Source organism: Cebus imitator, unplaced genomic scaffold (assembly GCF_001604975.1).
Source record: "Cebus imitator isolate Cc_AM_T3 unplaced genomic scaffold, Cebus_imitator-1.0 Scaffold612, whole genome shotgun sequence".
NCBI lineage: Eukaryota > Metazoa > Chordata > Mammalia > Primates > Cebidae > Cebus > Cebus imitator.
This window is the reverse complement of record NW_016107927.1, coordinates 23,052-44,445: the sequence shown is the minus strand read 5'-3', so window position 1 is coordinate 44,445 and position 21,394 is coordinate 23,052. Positions and strand designations below refer to the sequence as shown.

General features: G+C 53.2%; 1 protein-coding gene across 2 annotated transcripts; it reads right to left on the bottom strand.

Annotated features, from left to right (window-relative positions):
- Positions 1-4,078: 4,078 nt before the first annotated feature.
- Positions 4,079-20,945, bottom strand: LOC108294946 (annexin A8). 2 transcript variants are annotated; one of them, XM_017516970.2, is made up of 12 exons: positions 20,622-20,945; positions 16,428-16,518; positions 15,187-15,281; positions 13,727-13,840; positions 12,870-12,960; positions 12,109-12,188; positions 11,483-11,542; positions 10,842-10,935; positions 10,513-10,608; positions 8,183-8,241; positions 7,313-7,435; positions 4,079-4,968 (listed from the first exon to the last, which is right to left on the bottom strand). In XM_017516970.2, exons 1-12 carry the CDS (start codon positions 20,640-20,642, stop codon positions 4,909-4,911), a joined length of 984 nt encoding a protein of 327 aa, XP_017372459.1. In that variant the 5' UTR covers positions 20,643-20,945; the 3' UTR covers positions 4,079-4,908. The 2 variants fall into 2 exon arrangements, with proteins under 2 accessions (XP_017372459.1, XP_017372460.1); XM_017516971.1 differs by lacking the exon at positions 7,313-7,435.
- Between the last annotated feature and the right edge of the window lie 449 nt (positions 20,946-21,394).

The window sequence follows — 21,394 nt, the reverse complement described above, 5'->3', positions numbered from 1 at the left end:
AAAAAAAAAAAAAAAAACAAATAAAATAAAGTTCTTGACTTCAAGGGGCTCACAGTTTTTCTGCGGGAGACACGTAGACAGATAACATGTCATAATAGAGAGTGTTCTTAGGTGCTACCAAGAGCAGCTACTCTGTAGTTGAAGCAGAAAACAAATGTATGAAAGGCTATTGGATGGCTCACAGAATCCTGTGTAGCACAAACACTATGTCTCAAATCATGCTGCAGGGCAAACTTGGGGCTCAGTATGCTGGACCATGTTCTGCCTTCTCTCTAAGCCAGCAATGGAAGAAAAGGAATTCAGCACCTAGGAAATGAAAAACATTGATCTGAGGATAAAGAGGGAGTATATGTAGATATCAACTCTTGGAGAGAATTAAAAAGCAATGATGTTAGAGCTATGGCAAGGCTGCAAGCAGGGAATACCTATGGCAAAGGAAAACCATAGCTAGACAAAAGTTGAAGCAGTAAAACCAGATTTTATGCAGGACTATCACAATAAGCGAAGAGACCTCAATGTACGGTCAAGTTCATTCTAAAAACAGCACGAGCTGTCAAGACTTGGAGCCACGGAGCAGGTGGAGCTGGAAGATGGAAAATTACCAGGAGGAAACGCCAGGAGTGAGGGGGATTCTGGCTAAACTGACCTAACAGGAGTCCTGCTGACAACAGGCCAGGGTGAGCAGACATCACCTGGGAAGGTGGAGGACGAGGACCCTGATCAGATATTGGGAGTGGTCAGATATGAACAAGTCGGTTCTGAATTGCCCCTCCGGGGTTCTTGCTCAAATTAGATTTTACAAGAAAGTGCACAGGTGGCCCTGGAAGGTTCAGGAGCCTGACTCAAGTTTACTCAGGCAAAGAATCTTTGTCACTACTCCCTTACTTTTCCCCTATGCTGACATTAAACTAGGAAGACTCCAAATTATCTTTAAAAACATAGGTGTGTTTTTAAAAAATCCCAAAGAGCTATTGCAAAAGCACCCATGGAATGTGTCTCCTTTACCAGAAGTGCCCAAAAGGTTACTCCAGCAAAAATGATTGGCAGGTGCTGTGGATGCTGCTGCTGTCCTGGCCAGGTCCCCTTTGCTTCCTTCCTCAGGTGCCATGGGGGTCATCTGGTGGAAGCCAGCACACGGGGCTGAGACCCCCTACACCCATGCTGCTCCAGCTCTGACCCCAGGCAGAGAGAGCATCCCATCTAATCTGAGGAGACCTCCTGCTTTCAGGCCTGTCCCAGATTTCTCTGCTGGCAGGGAGGCAGAAGGGGAGGTGATGTCTATTCTGCCCTATTGGGGGAGATGAGTCAACTTCATGACTCAGCTTAAGCAGATTGCCTTGCTGGGCACATGCTTGGACATGACTGAATTTCCTGGGGGGTGTCCTTTGCTGCAGCTCCTCCCAAGGCTCCTGTTTGGCCACTTGAGGCCTGGGATGGGTTGCAAAGGATTCCTGTGTTCATCAACCCAGCGGTCAGAGGGGCTTGCAGGGCTGAGAGATCCTCTAAGTCCTTTCTAAAGGGCTTCAGCAGAAAGCAGCTAGGCAGGCTCAGCACTGAAAGGAAATCTGCACACAGAGCAGGACTTGAACTGAAAGAGGAAAAAGAATCCTCACCTGGCGCTGGGATCCAGGATACAGCACATGGATACAGCTACGAAAGGTTTTTGTTAAACTCCCCCACCTTGCTGTGTTGTGGTCTGATTGTGTGTTGTTGAAGACCTTACCCCAGTTTGATGGTGTTTGGAGATGGAGCCTTTGGGAGGTAATTAGGGTTAGATGAGGTTGTGAGGATGTGGCCCTCATGATGGTATAGTGACCTTATAAAAAGAGCAGGAGAGAGGGAGAGAACTCTTACCCCCATGACCACGGGTAAGCACAGCACAGAGGAACGGTCATGGGAGGATGTGTCAAAAAGGCAGGAAGGAAGAGGCCCTCCCCAGGAACTGAATTGGCAGCACCTTGACCTTAGACTTCCCAGACTCCAGATCGGTGCAAAATAAATGTCTGTTATTTAAGCCACCTATTTATGGTATTTTGTATGTCAGTCTAAAAAGACTAAGACATGTTGGTGAATAGCTGTTGCATCCCCAACTCCCAGGAGCCTCCCCTGGGGCCCCACAGACGCCCTGCCATCCAGCACTGAGGGTTGAGGCCTGGCCCTGCAGGGGCCACTCAGGCTCTGCTCCCTCCATGCAGACAGCGGCCATTCAGGTGAGTGGGTTGTGCAACGCCAGCTGTTAAATATTTTGGGCACCACTTGTAGATTTAAAAACAGTCCCTGAATTCTTTGCCACCCTTCTCATTGACGGGGTCTATGTCCTCTTTCCTTGAAGCTGGGGTGGCTTGTGATGTCTTCAACTGATAGGGCACTGGGTAAGTGATGCTATGTGACTCCTGACACTAACTCACAGAAGGCAATGGTGGTGTCCTTGTCCACTGGGAGACTGTGGAGCCCTACCACTTGCTACCCTGAGGCTGCCATGCTGGAGAAGCTACGTGTAGGAGCTCAGTGGACAGTCCTGGTTGAGCCTGGCCTTTCAGCCATCTCATCAGTGCCCAACATGTGAGTGAAGAGGCATCCAGATGATTCCAACCCTCTGCCCTAGAGTCACCCCAGCCTTCAGGTCTTCCCAGCTGAGTCCCCGTACTTGTTGGAGCAGAGATAAGCATCTTGCTGTGCCTGCCAGAATTCCTGACCCACGGAATCTGTAAACATTATACATGAGGGTTTTACACCACTGGCTCTGGGGTGGTTTCAAAGGTGGCAGTTGTAACTGGGAGCCCACCCTGTATAGAAAGGTGAGGAAACTGAGGCTTAGGGAGAGAGAGTAAGCAACTCAGTCACTGATATAGTTTGGATGTCCCCTTCAAATCTCATGTTGAAATGTGATCCCCAGTGTTGGAGGTGGGGCCTGGTGGGAGGTGTTTAGGTCAGGGGGCGGGCCCCTCATGGCATGATGCTGTCTTCACCATAGTGAGCTCTGACGAGATCTGGTTGTTTAAAGTGTGTGGCACCTCCCTCCACCTCTTTTGCTCTCACTCTCGCTACGTGGTGTTGGCTACCCCTTCACCTTCCACCATGACTGCAAGCTCCCTCCAGAGGTCTCCCCAGAATCTGAGCAGATGCCGGCACCATGCTCCCTATATAGCCTGCAGGACTGTGAGCCAATTAAACCCCTTTTCAATAAATTACCCAGACTCAGGTAATGCTTTATGGCAGCACAAGAATATCCTAATGCAGGCAGAGTCATGGAGCCAGCACAGGGCAGAGCCAGAATCTGCCTCCCATCCGAGTGAACTCAGAGTCCACACTGCTCCCATCTCCCTGATCGGCCTGGTTACTGGGCACACGCTTACCCCTCGGGGCCACAATTTGAGGGGAAGTTTGCAAACTGGAGCATGTTCAGGGGTGATGGTCCCAAACCAGGCTCCAGGAGGGACCACTGGAGGGACCACTGAAGGGACTAGGGACACTGGTCTTTGACAGAAGTCATAGCAGAATTTGTGGGCCTTCTTCAGATATCCAAAATGTTGTTACTGGGAATGAACAAGTGTCGTTGCCCCAGATGGCAGAGGTGTGGGCTCAATGCGGCTGAATTTGGTTCAGGGAAAGTAAGAATTTTGCTTTGTCGCATTCATTGGAAGAAGACTGGGCTGTGAAAGGACACAGTGAGTCCTCAACTTTGGAGGCAGCGAAGTGCACCCTGAGGACCCAGGTGCTCCCTGAGTACACCCAGTACACGCTGAGTACCCAAGTGCACCCCCAAGCACACCAAGGACCACCCCTGGGTGGATGCCAAGGAAGTAGTAGTCAGGCCGCAGGTTGGAACAGCACCAGCTGACTTTAAGTCCCTCTCTAACCCTGAGATACCAGGATGTAGCCTATACATCAGGAGGTCAATGGAATCTACCCTCATTGGTAAGGGTTGTCCCCAGGGCGGCCATGGGTGCAGCCCACCCAGTGTTCCCACGGGGAGATGCCCATGGGTGCTCAGGCTTCGTGGCTCCCCAAAGCTCTGTTTCTGACAAATTAAATTGGTCCTACTCTGGTCCCTGCTAAACATCCAAAGACACTGTGATTTGAATACAAATCTTTTTTATTCTGAAAGCCACAGCAAAGGCACCTCAGAATCTCCAGTCTCAGCCGTTCGGTGGGGACAAGAGTGGTGCTGAGGGCATGGCCATGCCCTCCTGTGCTGCATGTGGAGGGGTGCAAGTCCAGGGCAGCCAACCCGGCCAGTGGCCAGGGGTGCCCACACCTTTTAGGAAACAGTGTCCTTGGGTCAGAGCATTAATTGGTTATTAAGATGGTGAGAGAATTTTTCGTCCATCTAGAGCCTAACTTTTTTAGAGGAATGTTATGGCAACCCGGTTGGGTTGGATACGTGTTTGTTTCTCCACTGCTGAGGGATGTGTGTTCTGACACAAAAGGGCTCCCAGCCAGCTCTCCAGCTGCCTAACAGAGAAGCATATAGGCAAGATGCTTATTAAAAACCCATATTCCCTGGCCCCTCGTGTGGAGACCCTGTTTCAATAGATGGGAGTGGAGCTGGGGTCTGCATAACCTGTGCCCAGGAGATTCTGTGACCAGCTTGGGAAGCTCCTGTCCAGGGAGGAGGGGATGACCCACAAGCCCGCAGGCCCCTCATGCCGAGGCACCTGTCGGGCTGCAGAAATGCTAAGCCTGGCATTGTGTTCACACTGGGAAATGACCTGGAGGAAGCTGGGAAGAGGAGTCCAGGCTGGTTCCACCCTCTGGCTCAGAAACCCAGCTGGAAAGCATTGGAAATAGGGAAACAGAAGACTGAAAGGCTGGGCCCCCCACACCCAATCCCCGTCCATGGCCGAGGTTGAGTGAGGAGGCCTGGAGACTCCGGCTTCATGGCCTTTGCTCTTGTTCTTCTGTGCCTCAGGGGTCGCTGCCCACCAGGTTCAACAGGGCATTCTTGTAGTCGCCGCTGGTGTCTTCCTGTGAGCAGGAGATGCAGGAGCGTGAGAAGGGGCTTGTTTGTGCCTGCTCTACAACAGCGCCTGTGTTATTATGACTAAGAGCTGTGCCCCTGGCTTAGACCTGGCCCAGCCCTCCATAGTTCCTAAACTGCAGGGTTTAGGAACCTTGTTTGTAATTTCAGCCTATTCCTTTGCATCTCCTTTTGATTTTCTTACCAACTACAAGCAGGATTAATGTGGAAAATGAATCAGAGATCATTCCACTCCTAAACAAGGAAGGAGTGGGTGGCTCCCTCACCTGTCAGCGGTTGTAGGGTTCTTCTATTCGGGAGCCAGGTGTATCCAGCCATTCATTTGCACAACATGATGCATCATTATTCAGCACCTGCTGTGGCAGCTTGGGAACCAAGGCTGAGAGTGGGGTACCAGCACACACCTGGGAGCAGGGCCAGGGGTAGAGGGAGCCTGGACCATCATGCCCTGACTGTGTGGCCGAGGCAAGCCCCATCACCTCTGCGGGACTCATCTATGAAATGAGATTAATGCTGCACTGCTGTGCATCTTGCTGAGAGGTGGTGAGGGCACAGGAGGAGAAAGGTGAGCCGGTCTGCCCTGCGGCTGGCTCACGGCGGGTCCACAGTTTCTCTCCTGATGAGGCTGACCTTGTGGTCCAATGGATGGGGAGCCCTGTTTCTTAGCTACTGGTGGGTCCTGATGGGACTGGCTAGTCCAGGTTCTGTACACAGAGCCGGGAAATGGGCCAGGTCAGATCACCCAGATTCTTCTTCATGCGGTTGAGGATAGCAGGGCCAGGAGAGGGGAGTGGATTCATCTGCAGGGGCATGGTGAGTAAGGCGTAGGCTGGGGCTAGTCCCACTTTCCACACTCTGGGGCAGTGTAGATCTCATGGTTATTGTCTGTTTTTTCACTGTTTAGTAAAATTTTCCTGTTTTGAGCCTGAAATCTTGTTACAGGTTTTAAACTACAATTAAATTTTTTTTAACTTTTTCTTTCTAGACATGGTCTCACTCTGTCACCCAGCCTGGAGTGCAGTGGTGCAGTCCTAGCTCACTGCAGCCTTGGACTTCTGGGCTCAAGAGATCCTCCTGCCTTGGCCTCCCAAAGTACTGGGATTACAGGTGTGGGCTACCACACCTGCTGTTTTACTATTTTGAAGATAATTTTTGTAACAGTTTTTAGAAAGAAAAGCATTAATTTTGTTTCCTTTTTCAAATACATGAATTACACTTGGAGTGTTTATACATTTGCCTCTTAATTTCAATGCAGGAGTTTCTAACTCATATCAGTGTTGAAAACCATTTTTGCTTTAATGACATCTGTGGTCTACACTAAAAAGAAAATGTTTAGTGAACATATTCATGATTCTAACTCAATTTTCTTAAGTAACAACATTAGATAAAACTCAAAGAGGGTGGCTTCATGTATCTCTAGAAATCTCTCTGTTGCTGTAAGTTACCATGTGTGGCTGATGACAGTCAGCTCAGACCGTCTGCAGGTGACAGCGGCAGTCCAGGCTGGTATGTGCCTTGCCCTCCTGTCTCCTGACAAGATTGGCTGGGGAGCTTACTGTGAAACCAAGAATAATTCCAACTCTCCCATTCCCCTGCCCACCTGCTGCCCCACCTTGAAACATTTGGAAACAGAAATGTCTTTTCAACATATCGTCAGCTATGTGTTTCTTGAAAAGTGCACTTAACAAGGACATTTGCAGAACAGCCAGAGACTTGACTTAGTAACCAAAGAAGGCTTGGGGATATATTTGTCCTAATGTGACTTCTGCTAATGAAATCATCAAGACCTCAATTTGTAGACACCCCCAGGTGAGCTGTTTTTCCCAATTATCTCAGTGTGATAATCACTCTATGTTTTGAAGGCTCCAGAACTTTCGCTAATTGGAATCTGGTTAGGCAGTCTATTGGTGCTCATCTGACTTATCTACTTAGAAGTTGGTTGCCAGGGCTACTTAAATCTGGATTTGAGCAGTGGGCCCCGATTCCTACCAGACTAGTTCCTCTCATTGACTCTTCAGAGGTGGCTCCTTCTGCAAGGATTTGGTGTCTTTTCCAAGGAGCAATCATAACTCAAATTCAAAACCAACTATCTGAGTGGGACACAGGGGGCCTCCATGCCTTGGTCTCTCCATCTGCCCTCCACCCCCAACTCCCTTCAGGCTCCAGCCACACTGACCTGTGCTGTTCCTTTCGCACACCACATGGTCATGAATGTAAGCGCATGGTGCCCACTGGGAAGGGAGGGGCCCACGTGGCATTGGCCACAGCCTCCAGGTCTCCTGGTATGTCTAGGTTTCGGACTGGACGCAGCATTGGGAATGCCTGGCTTACCATGATCATGCTGCTGAGGGTCTTGTCATACATCTTCTTGAAGTGACACTTGATGAGATTTAAGTCAATCTCGCTCCTTGAAACAATGTTCCTTATCAGGGTCCCGTCACGCGTCCCTGCTCCCTGGGCAAGACAGCAGCCATCAACAATCCTGCCTTGCCTTTCCTGTCCATCTCTGAGTGATGGACAAATCTGTGTGGTTGGGTTCTGGGGCTTTTAGAGGGAAAGAGATGCTGGAAGGAGCCTGTGCTTCAGCTGGGGAAGCATTAGGAGGGGTGATTTTGTGGCTTAGGGTGTCCACTTCCTCAGTCCCCTCTCACCCATTGCCCATAGCTCTTCCTTTATGATGCCAAGTGCTCCAAAATACCGTATGTTTGGTTTGTCACATCGGATCCTAGACACAAAATCCTCACTGCTCCGGGAACAAGACTTCCTCCTAGAGCAGCCGCGGCAGTCAGCTCAGCCAGGCATTTCACAGGCAGGGCCTTCCTGCTCTTTGTCCCTGACCAGTCTTATGTTAGCTGGGGCCACATGGCCAAGGGAATCGCATGCCCTCTCTCATTTCCTGGGCAGAGGTGGCCAGAGGGCTTGGGTTTTGGGTGTGGAACCAACTTCAGGAGATATCAGCAACCATCAATTAGAGAAAATGGGCAATGATTTTAGTTTCAGGGAATTATTCACCTCCGGAGATGGAGTTTCCCTGTCCCAGACTCGGTTTCACCTCTGAGAACTAAAATTTTTCTGATCCACAAGAGGTTGGGGGGTAAGAGAACTCCCCAGTGTGGAAGACAGTGGCGGCTTTCAGCTCCTTGGCTTTGCACTTGGTGCTATGTAGGGCGAATGTCAGGAGGCAGAAGACAGAACAGTTACCTTCATGGCATAGTAGAGTCTCTCTGCAAAGTAGCTGTGGAGGTTTCGGGTGCATTTCACTGGCAAACAGGAAAGCTGTGTTAATATCTGGAGCTGGGAGGTGGCATTGCCTACAACCTGATTTATTTATGTCTTGCCTTGGACCTTAAGAGTCAGTGTTGTGCAAGGCTTGGCATATTTCCTTGTGCCTTCTTTCCCAAAGTGAGAGGCTTTGTGTCAAGTGGCATGGGACAGGGAAGGAAGCCTGGGTTACTGGGCACAGCTCCAAAGGCCCAGAGCAGGCAGGCAGAATGGTGAGATGTGAAATGCACTGGACTGTGGGTCTTGTCTGGAGACACCAGCTCAAGCCCCTCCGAGGGCTGCTCAGGCCCAGGGCAGGTCCTGGGCTGTCAGCCCAGAGACACTTCCACCAAAAATCCAGCCGCTCAGCTCCACAGAAGCACCATGGTTTGGTGGCTTCTGGCCTTAGAGTGCCTTCCGTCACTTACCAGCAGGAACCCTGCATTTTGAATTCCCATGTGATAAGTGGAGCTTGGCCTTGGAAGACTAAGGCACTTGGGGGTATCTGGTCAGAGAGTGGGTCCCACAATTGCCCTCATGGGTGTTGCTCAGAGACTTGGCATCTGGGTGGGGAAGTTTGGTGTTTTCACGCAGGGCTGCAGAAGGAGTGTGGGCTTTGAGTGAGGTAGGCGTGTGTTCACCTCCTGCTTTGATGGTGCTGTATGACTTCATTACCTGACCTCCCTGACTCATCTGGGAAATGAGACTGAGGTAAGGCTTCAACAGGAAATGAATAGGAAGGCCCAGTACGATGCGGCACTGCATGGCTTCACTATTCCCTGCTGGCAGAGGAATTCATGGAGGAATCCCTTCATTCATGGGAGGTTCAGGCCAGATCCAGAGGCAGACTTTGGAAGCTGAGATTGCAGCAGGGGTGTGATTAGATGCCCCAACATAAACCAGATTGTATCACAGCAGCCAAGGCTAGCTGGGGTGTCTCAGATGGCCCTGTCCATCCAGAGAGGCAAGGACACAGCAGGGAGCCTGCTGGCTGCTGGGCTCTGCACAGAGGCAGCCTGGTGTGGAGGTGAGAGCTGCAGGCCAGGAGTCCTGACCTGGGCTCCGTGTGTAAGTGGGAGAAGAGGCGTCCATCTGCCCTGGGCCTCGGCTTTCTGCTCTGCAGTGACTCTTCCCATTGTGATCTCAGCCCTGGACCACATGAGAGCTCTGGAATGGGTCCTCCTGAGCAGCCCTGACTTCCTGCTGTGGGGAAGGTCCCCAGTATTTCTCAGCATCAGACCATCCATCACTCAGTTTGGACTCAAGCCACACATCATTTTTTCTTCAACTGGCAATGAAGGCAGGGGCCAGACTCCTGGCTCACGTCCGGAAAGGTGACTCTGTGCTGGTCAGGGCTTCACAACCAGAGCCAGAGTGCTCCCTGCGTGGCTGCCATGGGTATGCACAGGGCTGGGGCTGGCATAATCACTGGTGTACGCATTTGCGTGGGCACACACACACACTGTCTCTCTCACACACATACCCACACACTCATGCATCCACTCACACACTTACATTCACAAACATACACTGTCTTTCAAACACACACATCCCCACCCACACACTCACATCCCATCCACACAGTCAGGCACACACACCCTCAAGTACACACACTCTCATAATCTCACTCACACTTTTATGCTCACACATTCTCATGCACACACTCATGCATGCACACACACCCTCATGCACACACCCTTGTGCACACACACACTCATGCACAGTCTCATGCACACACACCCTCATGCATAGTCTCATGCACACAGTCTCATGTACACACACTCATGCAGACACACTCTTATGCCCACATACCCTCATGCTCACACACCCCCTCATGCTCACACACTCTTATGCACACACTCACATGCCCGCATCCTCATGCACACATTCTCATGCACATACCCACTTAGGCACACATTCATGCACATACACCCCATGCACACCCTCTCACACACACACTCATACACACATACTCATGCAGACACAGTCTCATGCACACAGACCCTCAGGCACACAGAGTCACACAGCAATGGGCACCACGTGGGCAGCACAAAGAGTAATCCTTGGCAGCACACACTGGGACTCTAGGAGAGGAGTAGTTCCTAGGTTCTGGACTGAAGGGAGCAGGTAGAGTGTGAGTTGGGGATACATCTCCTGAAGGTGACACAGGGATTCTGTCTCTTGCGGTCACATCCCTAGGCCCTTTGTTTTTTGGTACTGCCCCATGGTGAGCCCTGTGGCCTGAAAAATGTACATGTCCGAGCTCTTACCCACAGTGAGCATGGCCTCCTCCAGCGAGCCGTGAGTCTCACTCTTGATGCTGTCCTCAATGCTCTTGTTGGCAATTTTCTCATACTCTTCAAACACTGTGGAGAGGGCTCTGCTCAGGGGATGGTCAGACCTCCTCGTGCTGCCCTCAATGTCTCGGATCAGAGGCTGCACATCAGTGTGCCACCCTGACCTCCCACTTGGTGGCCAGGGAAAGTGTCCTGGGCTCCCTGGCTCTCTCCCTAACTCTAGACAAGGCAGAAATACAAGGGAGAGGCTCATGGCCAGGGAACCCCTTGTGGCTCCAGCCCTGCCCCTTCTGTCCTGGTACCTCTCAGCAGGTGAGTGGCACTGCGCGTGCACAGGATGGTGATGAATTTCATCTCATCAGTCCCACGAATCTTCTCGCCTGCTGCATGCAGATCCTAGCATTGGGACAACCATGACAAGCCAGTGAGAGAAACCAGGGAGGTGAGGGATGGAGCCCCAGAGTCCCAGAGCTGCAGCCATGGCCAGCCCTGGTCCACTCTGCCAGGCCAGCCTGCTCCTCTGCTTGGTCCTCTGTAACAGGGAGCTCCCCTTTCTCTAGCAGCTCTGGCTTAGAATATTTTCTCCATCTTGGGCTATAAGCCATTGTAGGAATTCCCGGTCCCCGGGCTTCCCTCTGCCAGCAGACAGACTTGCAGAGATCTGGACACATGTGTCCAGCACCAGGGCCCAGTGCCCCCAGGTTCATGGGCTGTTCCTACCAGGACAGAGCTTTAGCGCTTCCCTACCCTCAAGTCATGCTCCTTCCTCCTGAGTCTTCCAACACCCTCACTCTTCTCCCCAGACACTAAAGGGCAAAGGTCTATAGAGAGCTGAGCTGGGTGGGTCCCCACCTACTGTCAGAGAAAGGCCCCCACGGGCAGAGGGGGCGGAGTCCAGATGGCAGGGCATGGGGGCCACATGGCCAGCTGGGTGCAGCCTCACCTGTGCGTCTTGGAGGGCCAGTCCTGGGTCCACAAAGCCGCTCACATCATCCCTGCTGCCCTAGGAACAAAGGAGGTGGCTCTGTAAGGCAGGCCGGCTGACCAGAGCAGCAAGGGCCGAGGGGGGATCCTGAGCTTGGAGGGTAGGCATGGCGCTGCTGCTTTTTGGCTGTGGAAACTTCAGCAAGCTGATTATTCTCTTCTGCCCTTGGTTTCCTCATCTGGACAATGGGGGTGGTAAGGACTGTCTGATAAGGCTTGGGGGATTCAAGGAGCTAAGGTAAGCAAAGCACCTGGCATGAGACCTGCAGGAAGGGCCTGCTCTCCTCCCTCTTCCAGAAGGCTTTCACATGGCTGAGTTAGGACAGATGCGGGGGCCCTGGAGTAGGGACACCCTAACCATGCTGAGACACACGCAATGAGCCCTGGCCACCAGGACTGTCCCATGCCCCTACCCTGGGGTCGGGACACCCTAACCATGCTGAGACACACCCAATGAGCCCTGGTCACCAGGACTGTCGCATGCTCCTGCCCTGACTCTGGTGGCTCTGTTCAAGGGCCACTCCCTGGGATGGAGCTGTTGGGACCCACAAACCAAGGAGCTCCGAAGAGCCTGGGCTATGATACCTGCAGGAGGCACACGAGGATCCTCTCCAGGTAGCCACTTGTGTCTGCTTGGATGTCCTCCTCCAGGCTGGACCCATAGTCTGCAAGGAAACAGGACCATGAGGTACAAGCAGAGGCCGAGGGCCTACCTACAGCCTGCTTTCCTCCTTCCAGTCCTGTTCCCCACACTTCTCCTGATTAAAGCTTTCTAAGAAAGAAAGACCTTGGGGCAGAGCGTGGATGCAATGCCCAGGTGTCCAAGTGGCAGATGGCTGTCACCTGGGTGGTGGTTCACAACTACAAGCGACATGGATGCTCAACCAAGCTCAAAGCACAAAGATGGACCAGGCCAGAGATCCAGGCCAGGGACTGCCAATCAAGCTCCATTTCATCTCAAGGCTTGGCAAAGCCAAAGCCTCCAGGAAAACTCCCCACTGCGTACTCAATGCGGAGGACTGACTGTAGCCTGGGGTCCACACCCCCCCACCGCGGTCCTCAAGGGCAGAGAGTTTAGCTGACCACGTGCCTCTCTTCCCGTAAGAGAAGCTGGTAAGCTTATAGTTTGAGTTTGAGTCAAGTTCAATGTCACTATCAGGCCCAGGTATTGGCAAACAGTAGGTGCTCAGCACCTATGGGTGAAAAAGTCCCCAAAGGGTCCTTTCCAGTGCGGCCCAGGTTATTTCTGGAACCTTGTTCCCTGCTAGGCTGCCAAAGCTTGTGGCCACTCCCAAGCAAGTCTTGAACTCGGACCCCTGTGCCCCACCTTCTGTGCCACCCCTTACCTTCCTCGTACGCCTTCATTATCTCCTGCAGCTGCTTCTTGGTCCGAGAGGCCAGGATCTCAATGATGACGCCCTCCTTGGTTCCTAAGCCCTGTGGACGGAAACCTCTGCCTGCTGGAGCGCTCTGCCATGACCTGCTGCGCTGGCCACACTTTTTTTCTTAAGATACCTGAGCCTCAGGCAGGACCTCACTGCTCTGTCCCACTTGGAGAGGAGGATGTGGTGAGAAAATCACATGCTTGTCTTCAGTGCTGGACACTGAGGGCAAGTGCTGTGATGGGGAAGCCCTGGCTCAGCTCTCCCTCCTTAGCTGGGTGGTCTCAGACAGGCTGCTCCGTGACACGGAGCCTAAGCATCCTGATCCATAAATGGGAATAATAAGCCTCCCCTGTCCAGAAGGTGGATTAGGGAGCATGCGTGTAAAATGCCTGGTGCTGTCCATGCAGCAAGTGTCCTTTCAAGTGAATGGCTGTTGTTACTGAGTCCCCATTTCCTATTAATCTGCCAAAACAAAGAGTAGTGAGAGGTAAAGGGAAACCCGGGGGGCGGGGGCTGTGCCTGGGACTGCAGAGGTGGGTTTCCAATACTGCTGTACGCCTGAGCTGGTGAGGTTTTGAGAAATACTGATTTTGGCTTCATCACAGCCACTCAATGTGTCAGTTAGGAACCAGTGACTTCAGGTGGTGGGTGCAGTCGGAGCAGCAGGCTACCTGCTCACTGGGCCTAGCTACAGTCCACGTGGCCATTCCAAACAGTGGCTCAAGGGGAGCTCTGGGCTGCCAGTGCCGGTCCCCGCATTGCCCTTATCCAGTCATGTGAGCACCGCTGCCCCTCCCCTGCCCTGCCTGCCTGGTCACCTTCATGGCATCGTGCAGCTCCTTGGCTTCGTATCTGTATGGCGGGTACATAAGGGCCACAATGAGCCTCTCGAACTTGCCACTCAGCTCCGACTTCAAGGTCTCGGTGAGGTCCTAGTGCAGGAACAGGGAAAGGTGATATTTGTCATAAGCCAGGCCCACCTGAGTGCAGGCATCAGGGTGGTGGCTGGGCCTGGGGGGTTGGGCTAGATTCTGCGTGGGCCCTGCCACATGCAGGCTTGGTTTCTTAGGCCAGCTCCTTAGCTTCTCTGAGCATCAGTATCTTTACCAGTTATATGGAGATGAACATGCTTCCGCTTCATCCCATTGCTCAGGGGGTTGATACAGAGACGTGTGTGACCCAACTTAGCATTCATTGTGCTGCTGGGCACATCATAAGCTCTCAGTAAAATGAAATTGCCATTCCTAGCTAGACCGCAAGCTCTGAGTGTGGCATCCCCATAAAGTACCTGTCACTTGGGACTCAATGAATGAATGCATGCCTGAATTAAAAAATCTGTCTCACATGTGTCTCCTTCTCAGGGTACATGCTACTACAAGGAGCCACCAGGCCACATCAGCTGATCTACAGAGCAGCACAGAGATCAAGGGCTTTGTCAGACCTGGATTTTAATCCTCACCTTGTTGATTAGGGGCTCTGGGACCTTGGTTAACTTACAACCTCTCTGAGCGTCAGATTCCCCAAATGTTTGAATGCAGAGAATAGTGTACAGCTGTGAGGACTAAGAGAAGGAAATTGTAAAAATGCACACTGAGTTCTCCAGGAGAATATTTGAGCTGATCTTCCTTCATTAACTCTCCAAACAAATGATTTGATGGCTAGAGGCTTCAGGCAACCGTGGCTAGGCACGTATTTAATCTTGTGTTTACTGTGTACCCCCACGTCGAGCTTTGTCCCGGGGGAGGGCAGGTAGGAGGAGAAACAAAGGGTCTGGCATGCTTGCTCCAGGCTCTTAGCATTCCCAGGTGGCAGAAGGGATGAGGCGAGGGTGCAGGCAGCTCCACTGAGGAGAGCGTGGCTGCACCCCAGAACAGAGCGAAGCCAGGCTTGCGTGCCTGGGGTGTGGGAAAGAGAAGGGTGGTCTGGGTCCTGGGGGCAGGGTGAGCTAACCTGGGGGCCGGGAGACAGAGCTCCAGTGGGGACTGCAGGTGCCTGAGAAGGAACGCAGTGAGGAAGGAGGTGGGAAAGGAGGCAAGGAAGGCCAGCCCCGGGCCTGGGCTCTGACACCTAAAAGTAGGTATGCCAGATAAAACATGGGACGGCCAGCTACATTTGACTTTCAAATAAAGAGCAATTGTTTCAGTGCAAGCAGCTCCCGTGTGCCCATGCTGCCAGTGGGCTGGCTCTAGGGGAAGGTGGTCCAGAATGGAGCTGCCCCCAGGCTGTACCCCCAGCCCCGAGGCTCACCTCTCCCCACCCCCACCAGCCTTCCCCTTGCCTTGCCGAACTGAGCCTTGAAGGACTTGGCGATCTGCTGCCTCTGCGCGTTGCTCCTCCTGGTGAGCACATCGATGATGGCCTGCTCGTTGGTCCCTGCAGGGATACAGGGCGAGTGACCCTGCTGCACCCATGGGCACAGGTGAGGGCTGGGGAGGGGAAGGTGAAGGCAGCTGCTTGGTGGCTGAGCGGTGAGGACATGACATCTGGATAGCTCAGAACCCCTGAACCGTTTTTTGTGGTGTAAACAAGGTCCTTAGGAAATCTGGCTCCCCATTTTCCACATCCACTCCCCAATGTTGGGGTATGCCTAGGCTCAGCCTCACAAGATAGAATTGAAGCCTGGGTGGCTCTGGACATCAGCCTGAGCCTTAGAAGCTTGGCCGAGTGAGACCTCCTTTGTGTTGGTTGCAGTAGGGGAAGGTCAGGACTGAGTCCAACCTCTGGATCCGAGGCCTGGCCCAGCAATGGCACGGCATCGGGCAGCGAGCCTCATCTCCCCGGGCCTCTGTTTTCTCATGTGGGAAATGGAGATAACAGTCAAGGCTTCACAGAAGGCGGAGGACGTGAGAACGTTTTCTGGGCTCCTCAGAGTGGGAGTTCTCGTTGATGCCCCATCCTTGGGCAGAGCTGGCTAAGAGGTCAGCCCCAGCTGGGGCGGGGTCAAGAATGTATGCTCTGCTCTCAGGTCAGGAGGGCTTTCTGGGCAAGTTTTTAAAATCTGGCCTCAGTCCAGCCCTCGCCCACTCACGGTAGTGCTGAGGGTGGCACTGGGCAAGTGCCGGAGAGGGGAAGGAAGCTGGCTCCAGGGCCATCGACATGGGGCAGGGGGCCCTGAGTCAGCCCCACAAACACCCCATACCCCATAGCCCCACCAGCCCTGTGCCTGGCATCATACAGCACCATCCCCTTCATACTTCATGTAACACATGAGGCCCAGAATTTTTGGGGCCGCTTCACAAGTGAGAGAGCTCAGACTGATGGGAAGTCACTCATAGGAACGCACAGCTGACCTCCCCGCCCCATTACCCAGGGCGGAGCAGCATCCTCCTGTCCAGTTTTGCGGGGTGGGTGCCGACTGCACTGCAGAAATGTGGGCCTGTGTGATTCTCTGGGTAGTGGAGTTAGTCTGAGACTATCATGGGACACTCCAGCTCCCCAGATGTCCCCTGGCATCCACTTTCCAGGGCTATGGGCTTGGGGTCTTGAGCAGAGGTGGCAAGGCTGCCAACACCCACTCACCGATGCCCTTCATGGCTGTGTAGAGGGTCTCTGCATCAGGGTCTGGGTTGAAGTGGGAGCTGCTTTTCACTGTGACGCCCTCCTGTTCAACCTGCAAGAGAACCAGGCCTGTTCAAAGCAGGCAGGGATAGGAAGGGCAGCACAGGCTCCTGGTCCCCACCTTGTAGTCTGCCCCGACAGGGTGATTCCCTTCCCTGGGCACGGAGATCTCAGGCCTTACAGGCCTGTGCTCAGCCCTTCAGCCCTTTGGCCAACAGGGCAGAGTAGCCAGAGCCAGAGCTTGTGAGGAGAAGCCATGAAGCCTTTCCTGTTCCTGCCTGTGCTGTCTGAGGGCAGACAGTGGCTCCAGCCACACCTAGCTCCCTCCAGCACCATCCACAGACCGCAGGAAGGGACACACTCACCCAAAGTTAGGAAGAAAAGGAACACTTAAGCAAAGGCTTCCTGGAGCTGAGTGTGCACCTTCAGAGCGTGCAGATGAGGCTGGGAGCCACGCATGGCTCTGCCTTTCTGAGGAATGCTTTGAGCTCTGTCTGCCCTCTTCCTGGGGAGTTGGGGCTTACAGGAACTTAGAGGGTGGGGACCCAGCATCCTGACAGCTCAGGGTGTTTGCAAGTCCAGAGGCTCATGGGGCTCAGAGCGTCAGGTTTAGAAAAACCCACAAGATGCTGTGCAGATTGTGAAATAAACCGGAAAACCAAGAACCTGAGCCCTTGAATTCCAAGCCTCCAGTTCAGAGCTTGCCTGGGGCCTCTTTAAACTTGTGCCCTGCAGAATTTCTCAGATGCTTAAGACGGACGACTCCTCATAAGTATGTTTTGGGTGGAGGGATGGTAGAGCGTGCAGGAGCATTGGAGATAGCTATTGAATTAGAGGGAGACTCAGAGATCCTCCAGGATGAAAAGTTTAGTCCCATACAGTCTGGCCTTCCACTTACCTGTTCACTTATTCCTTCCATCATGTCCATCATTCACCCATCTACTTTCCCACCTACCTGCTTATCTATTTCACTACCACAGCCATCCATCCATCCACCCACCCACCCATCCAGCTATCCATCCATCCATCCATCCATCCATCCATCCATCCACCCACCCATCCAGCTATCCATCCATCCATCCATCCGTCCAACCATCCATCCATCCATTCATCCATCCATCCATCCACCCACCCATCCAGCTATCCATCCATCCATCCATTCATCCATCCACCCATCCACCCACCTATCCAGCTATGCACCCACCCTTCCACCCATTCATCTATCCATCCACCCACCCACACACCCAGCCACCCATCCAAGCCCTTAATTAGGTTCTGAAAATAGAGAGATTCCCATGGATGGTATATCTGTAAGGATCTTTTGAGTAAGAGGTAAGGATCCTTTGAGTAAGAGGTAAGACATTTTTTGAACCCTTTGCTTGAATTTCAAATGTTTGGTAACGAGCTTCCTGAGTCATTTCTTAGCACTATGTTTCACAGCGGAAATAGTTAGAAACAATTCCTATGGAAATTCCACTCAGAGAGCCAGTGTGGCCCCAGATATTGCCCAGCTGTGTGCACACACGAGATCCCTTACTTGTGGTAACACCCTGCTATTACTCCTCCTAGCACTTGGAGCCCTTTGTGTATGCCGGGTCTGGACCAGGTGCTTTAGATGCAATGCTTACATCACAGCTTCCTCAACAGTTGTGCTAGGTAAGTACTGATGCCTCACTTTACAGAAAGGGAGCTGGACTCCCTTACACAGCTAGTAAGCGGTGCTGCTGGGACTTCACCCCCAACCTGACTCAGAAGCTGAGCTCTGTCTGCCTCCCCTGCCCTATTGATGACTCAACCTTTCCCAGGCAATGAGTGTCCCTGGTATGTTCCACTGAAGGAAGCTTCACCCACAGGAACGCAGGTCGTCTGGGAATGTGGGAGGCATCTCAGCCCTCAGTGCCTGCCAGCCTCCCTCTGCCCTGGCACTCAGGGGGCTGTGGTGCACAAGCAAGTGGCCAGGCTGTGTGACTGCATCCCTGAGGAGCATGCTGTCCAGCAGGGGTGTGGTAGGGCTCAAGTGCAGCATTTGTAAGCAGCTCCCCAGCTGGTTCTGATTTTGCTGCATTGAGAAGCCTCCACCTCACTTCCCACTCTAAGGTTTTAGAAAATAAGAGGCAATGTTCTGGGAATCGGACCCCTAGCTATCAGTGCGAAGTCCTGGAGCTCTAGACCCCCTGCTGAGGAAAAAGGGCCAGCCTCAGGCTCCTGCAGGGTCTTACCCAGGGCAGTGCTAGTCCAGACAGGCACATTTTCACTGAAAAGGTGACTCAGACCATCCTGTAACTACGTCTATTAATATAACTTGTTCTGTGACAGGCGCAGGGGAGCTGCCACACCTTGGCCTTCCTCCTGGTATGTGGCTGCTCAGAGGCCTGGGAAATGGGTTTGTCTCTACAAGAGAGACACAGAGGAAAAGGCAACACCAAAATGAGAGGCGCAGAGGGGCCCTGCCTGCAGACAGAGCTCTCTCCAGTGAGTGGCTCCCTCATCCCCTCCCATCCTGTTCCTGGGTGGGGTCTGTCTGTGAACTGCTGTCCCAAGCCAGCTCTCACATGGGGCATGAATGTCCAGAGCACAGTTTTGGCCCTGGAGTCAGGCTGTTCAGATTTTCACCCAGACTCCAGCACTCACTAGTGAGTTCAGGCACCTGCCTAGCCTACTTTTTCTCATCTGTGGATAAGGATACTGGTATCTACTTCATAGACTTCTTGTGAGGCTCTAGGGAGATATTGAATGTGAGGTGCCTCAGAGCAGTGTCTGGCACACAGCAGGGGCTCAGTGAGTGCCACAGTGATCCTGCCAGTTTGACAGAGCCCTTTGTCCAGCTGAACCGGGTGCAAGGCCAGTGTCAGACTGCCTTGGCCAGCACCTGACTTTGGAAACCACCCAGCACTGGGCTCTCCAGGCCACATCCACCTCCTCAAAGGCAGGTTCCCTGCAGCCTGGTTGACGCTGGAAGCTGCCATGGTCCCTTGTCCTGGCAGATGGCTGCTTCCCTGGGGGCCAGGACAGCTGTCCCACATCACCCTGGCTTCCTCTGTGTCCCGCCTGTCCAGAGCCTAGTATGTCTGACCCTGAGAGTCCCTGCCTGGGTTATGACATCTATGACCAAGAGATTCCCTGAAGCTGGATAAGCCTGGGTCCCTCACGAAAGCTCACAGAGAGCCTGGGGCTGAGCAAAGAGACCTCAGTGCTCTCTGACCAGAACCTGCTGGCTGAGAGACCTTAGCAAGTCACTCAGTGTCTCTGAGCCTCCATTTCTTCATCTGCAAAACAGAAAATGCAGCCCTGACATCCTGAGGCTGCCTGTGAGGAAAGAAAGAGGGTGTACAGAGTCGGCAGCTGGGAGATGTCATCCCTGTCCCCTGTCAACTCCTTAGCACAGCAACAGCCTCAGGCTCAAGCACAGATGGAAAGCTCCTGAGAACCCATCAGCTCTGCTGGGGATGGGCTGCACTGAGCCCCGGGTTCCTCAAGACTCCAGCAGCCAGCGTCTCCTGCTTTCTCTCTTCCCTCTCTGGTCTTTGATCTCCGAGGTGAAGGCATTGATGGGTCTCCAACAGCAGGTTTAGGTTACTCTCCCACTCAAAGCCCTTCCATGCCTTCCCACTGCTCTTAAGGTAAGGCCTGAACTCCTCAGCCTGCCATGCAAGGCCTTTCAGGAGCTGGCCCTGCCTGCTTCCCTAGGTCCATCTCCTCCTGGACCCGGACTCTCGAGCTGTGCTGAGCAGCTTTCCCCAAAGCCAAGCTCCCCACCCTCTGAGCCTCTGAATGCAGTTCCCTCTGAAGGAACGGTATGCCTGATTCTCCCCAAATGCACACACGTGTGCACCCCACACACATTTACACACATGGCTCAACCATGACACCCCCTCCTTCGAGCAGTCCCACTCCTGCAGGGTTCCCTCCCCTGGACTGCTCTCAAACCTCAGCTTCCCCCTGCGTTTCCAGATTTCTTCATCGGCCTGTCTCCCGGCCCAGCTCCCGTCCTGCCGTGGGCGCTCTAGGCCTGGGACTATTTCTTCTCGCCTCCTCCCCGCCCTCCATGCTTGGCTCAGCAGGCAGCCAAAGGCGCCCTCACATCTCTCAGGCCTCCCTGCTGCCCAGCACCCAACACTGTGCAGGAGCCCAGCTCTCCTGCCAGCTCCTGCTTACCCAGGCTTTCCACCAGGCCATCTTGTTCACCTCGGGGGCAACTTTCTTGGGGAGATGCAGAGACACAGGTCAGCCTCTGCTGGGACTCCACAGGTCTGGCTCCTGTGGCTGAGGATCAAGCAGGCTGCTCACTTGGGTGTGGGGGTGCAAGCCCGCCCCAGGCCGCACCCAGCACCACACCTGCCTGCCGCCCCCTTGCCCCGGGGCTCTGCCTGGCTTTGGGTGTCTCCTGTGGCTTCCAGGCCCCACCCAGACACTGTCCAGGCCTGTACTGGGGAATTACAAAACTCACTGCCAGATATTTGGGCTGTGGCTATTACGCATATGGGAAATTCTTAGTTCCAGCCTGCGAAAGCCCCGCTCAGTAAACGCAGCTGTAGTATTGCACTGTTTTTACTAGGCCTTGATCACATCACAAAGAATGTGTCCCTTCACAAGCTTGTACACAATGGACACAATGGGGAGCTCAGCAAAGGACGCAGAGCGACAGCCGCCTCCCTTCACTGGGATGGCCGTTTCTGGAAACCTCTTAATCACTCCTGAGAAGTAGGGATGGGTTCAGTGTATGAGAATAAGAACAGAGGCTCCAGGGTTGAGACAGTTTGCCCAAACCACACCTCCTGTGGGAAGCACAGTTGCCATCCCCCGGGTCTCTTGGGCTTGCAGGTTCCTGCTCTCCCGTGGGCCCCCAGGAGATGCTGGCTACCAAGAGAAGGAGGAATCCTCCTGAGCAGAGGTTAACTATTGCCACTCCAGGATGTGCCCACCCTGGG

Excerpts from the sequence above, each read along its gene's own strand:
- LOC108294946 (XM_017516970.2), bottom strand. The coding sequence starts at position 20,642 with ATGGCCTGGTGGAAAGCCTGG. Across the intron at positions 11,543-12,108 it reads TCCTCGTGTGCCTCCTGCAG|GGCAGCAGGGATGATGTGAG; the intron begins GTATCATAGCCC and ends CTTTGTTCCTAG. Across the intron at positions 7,436-8,182 it reads GACTCTACTATGCCATGAAG|GGAGCAGGGACGCGTGACGG; the intron begins GTAACTGTTCTG and ends TGTCTTGCCCAG.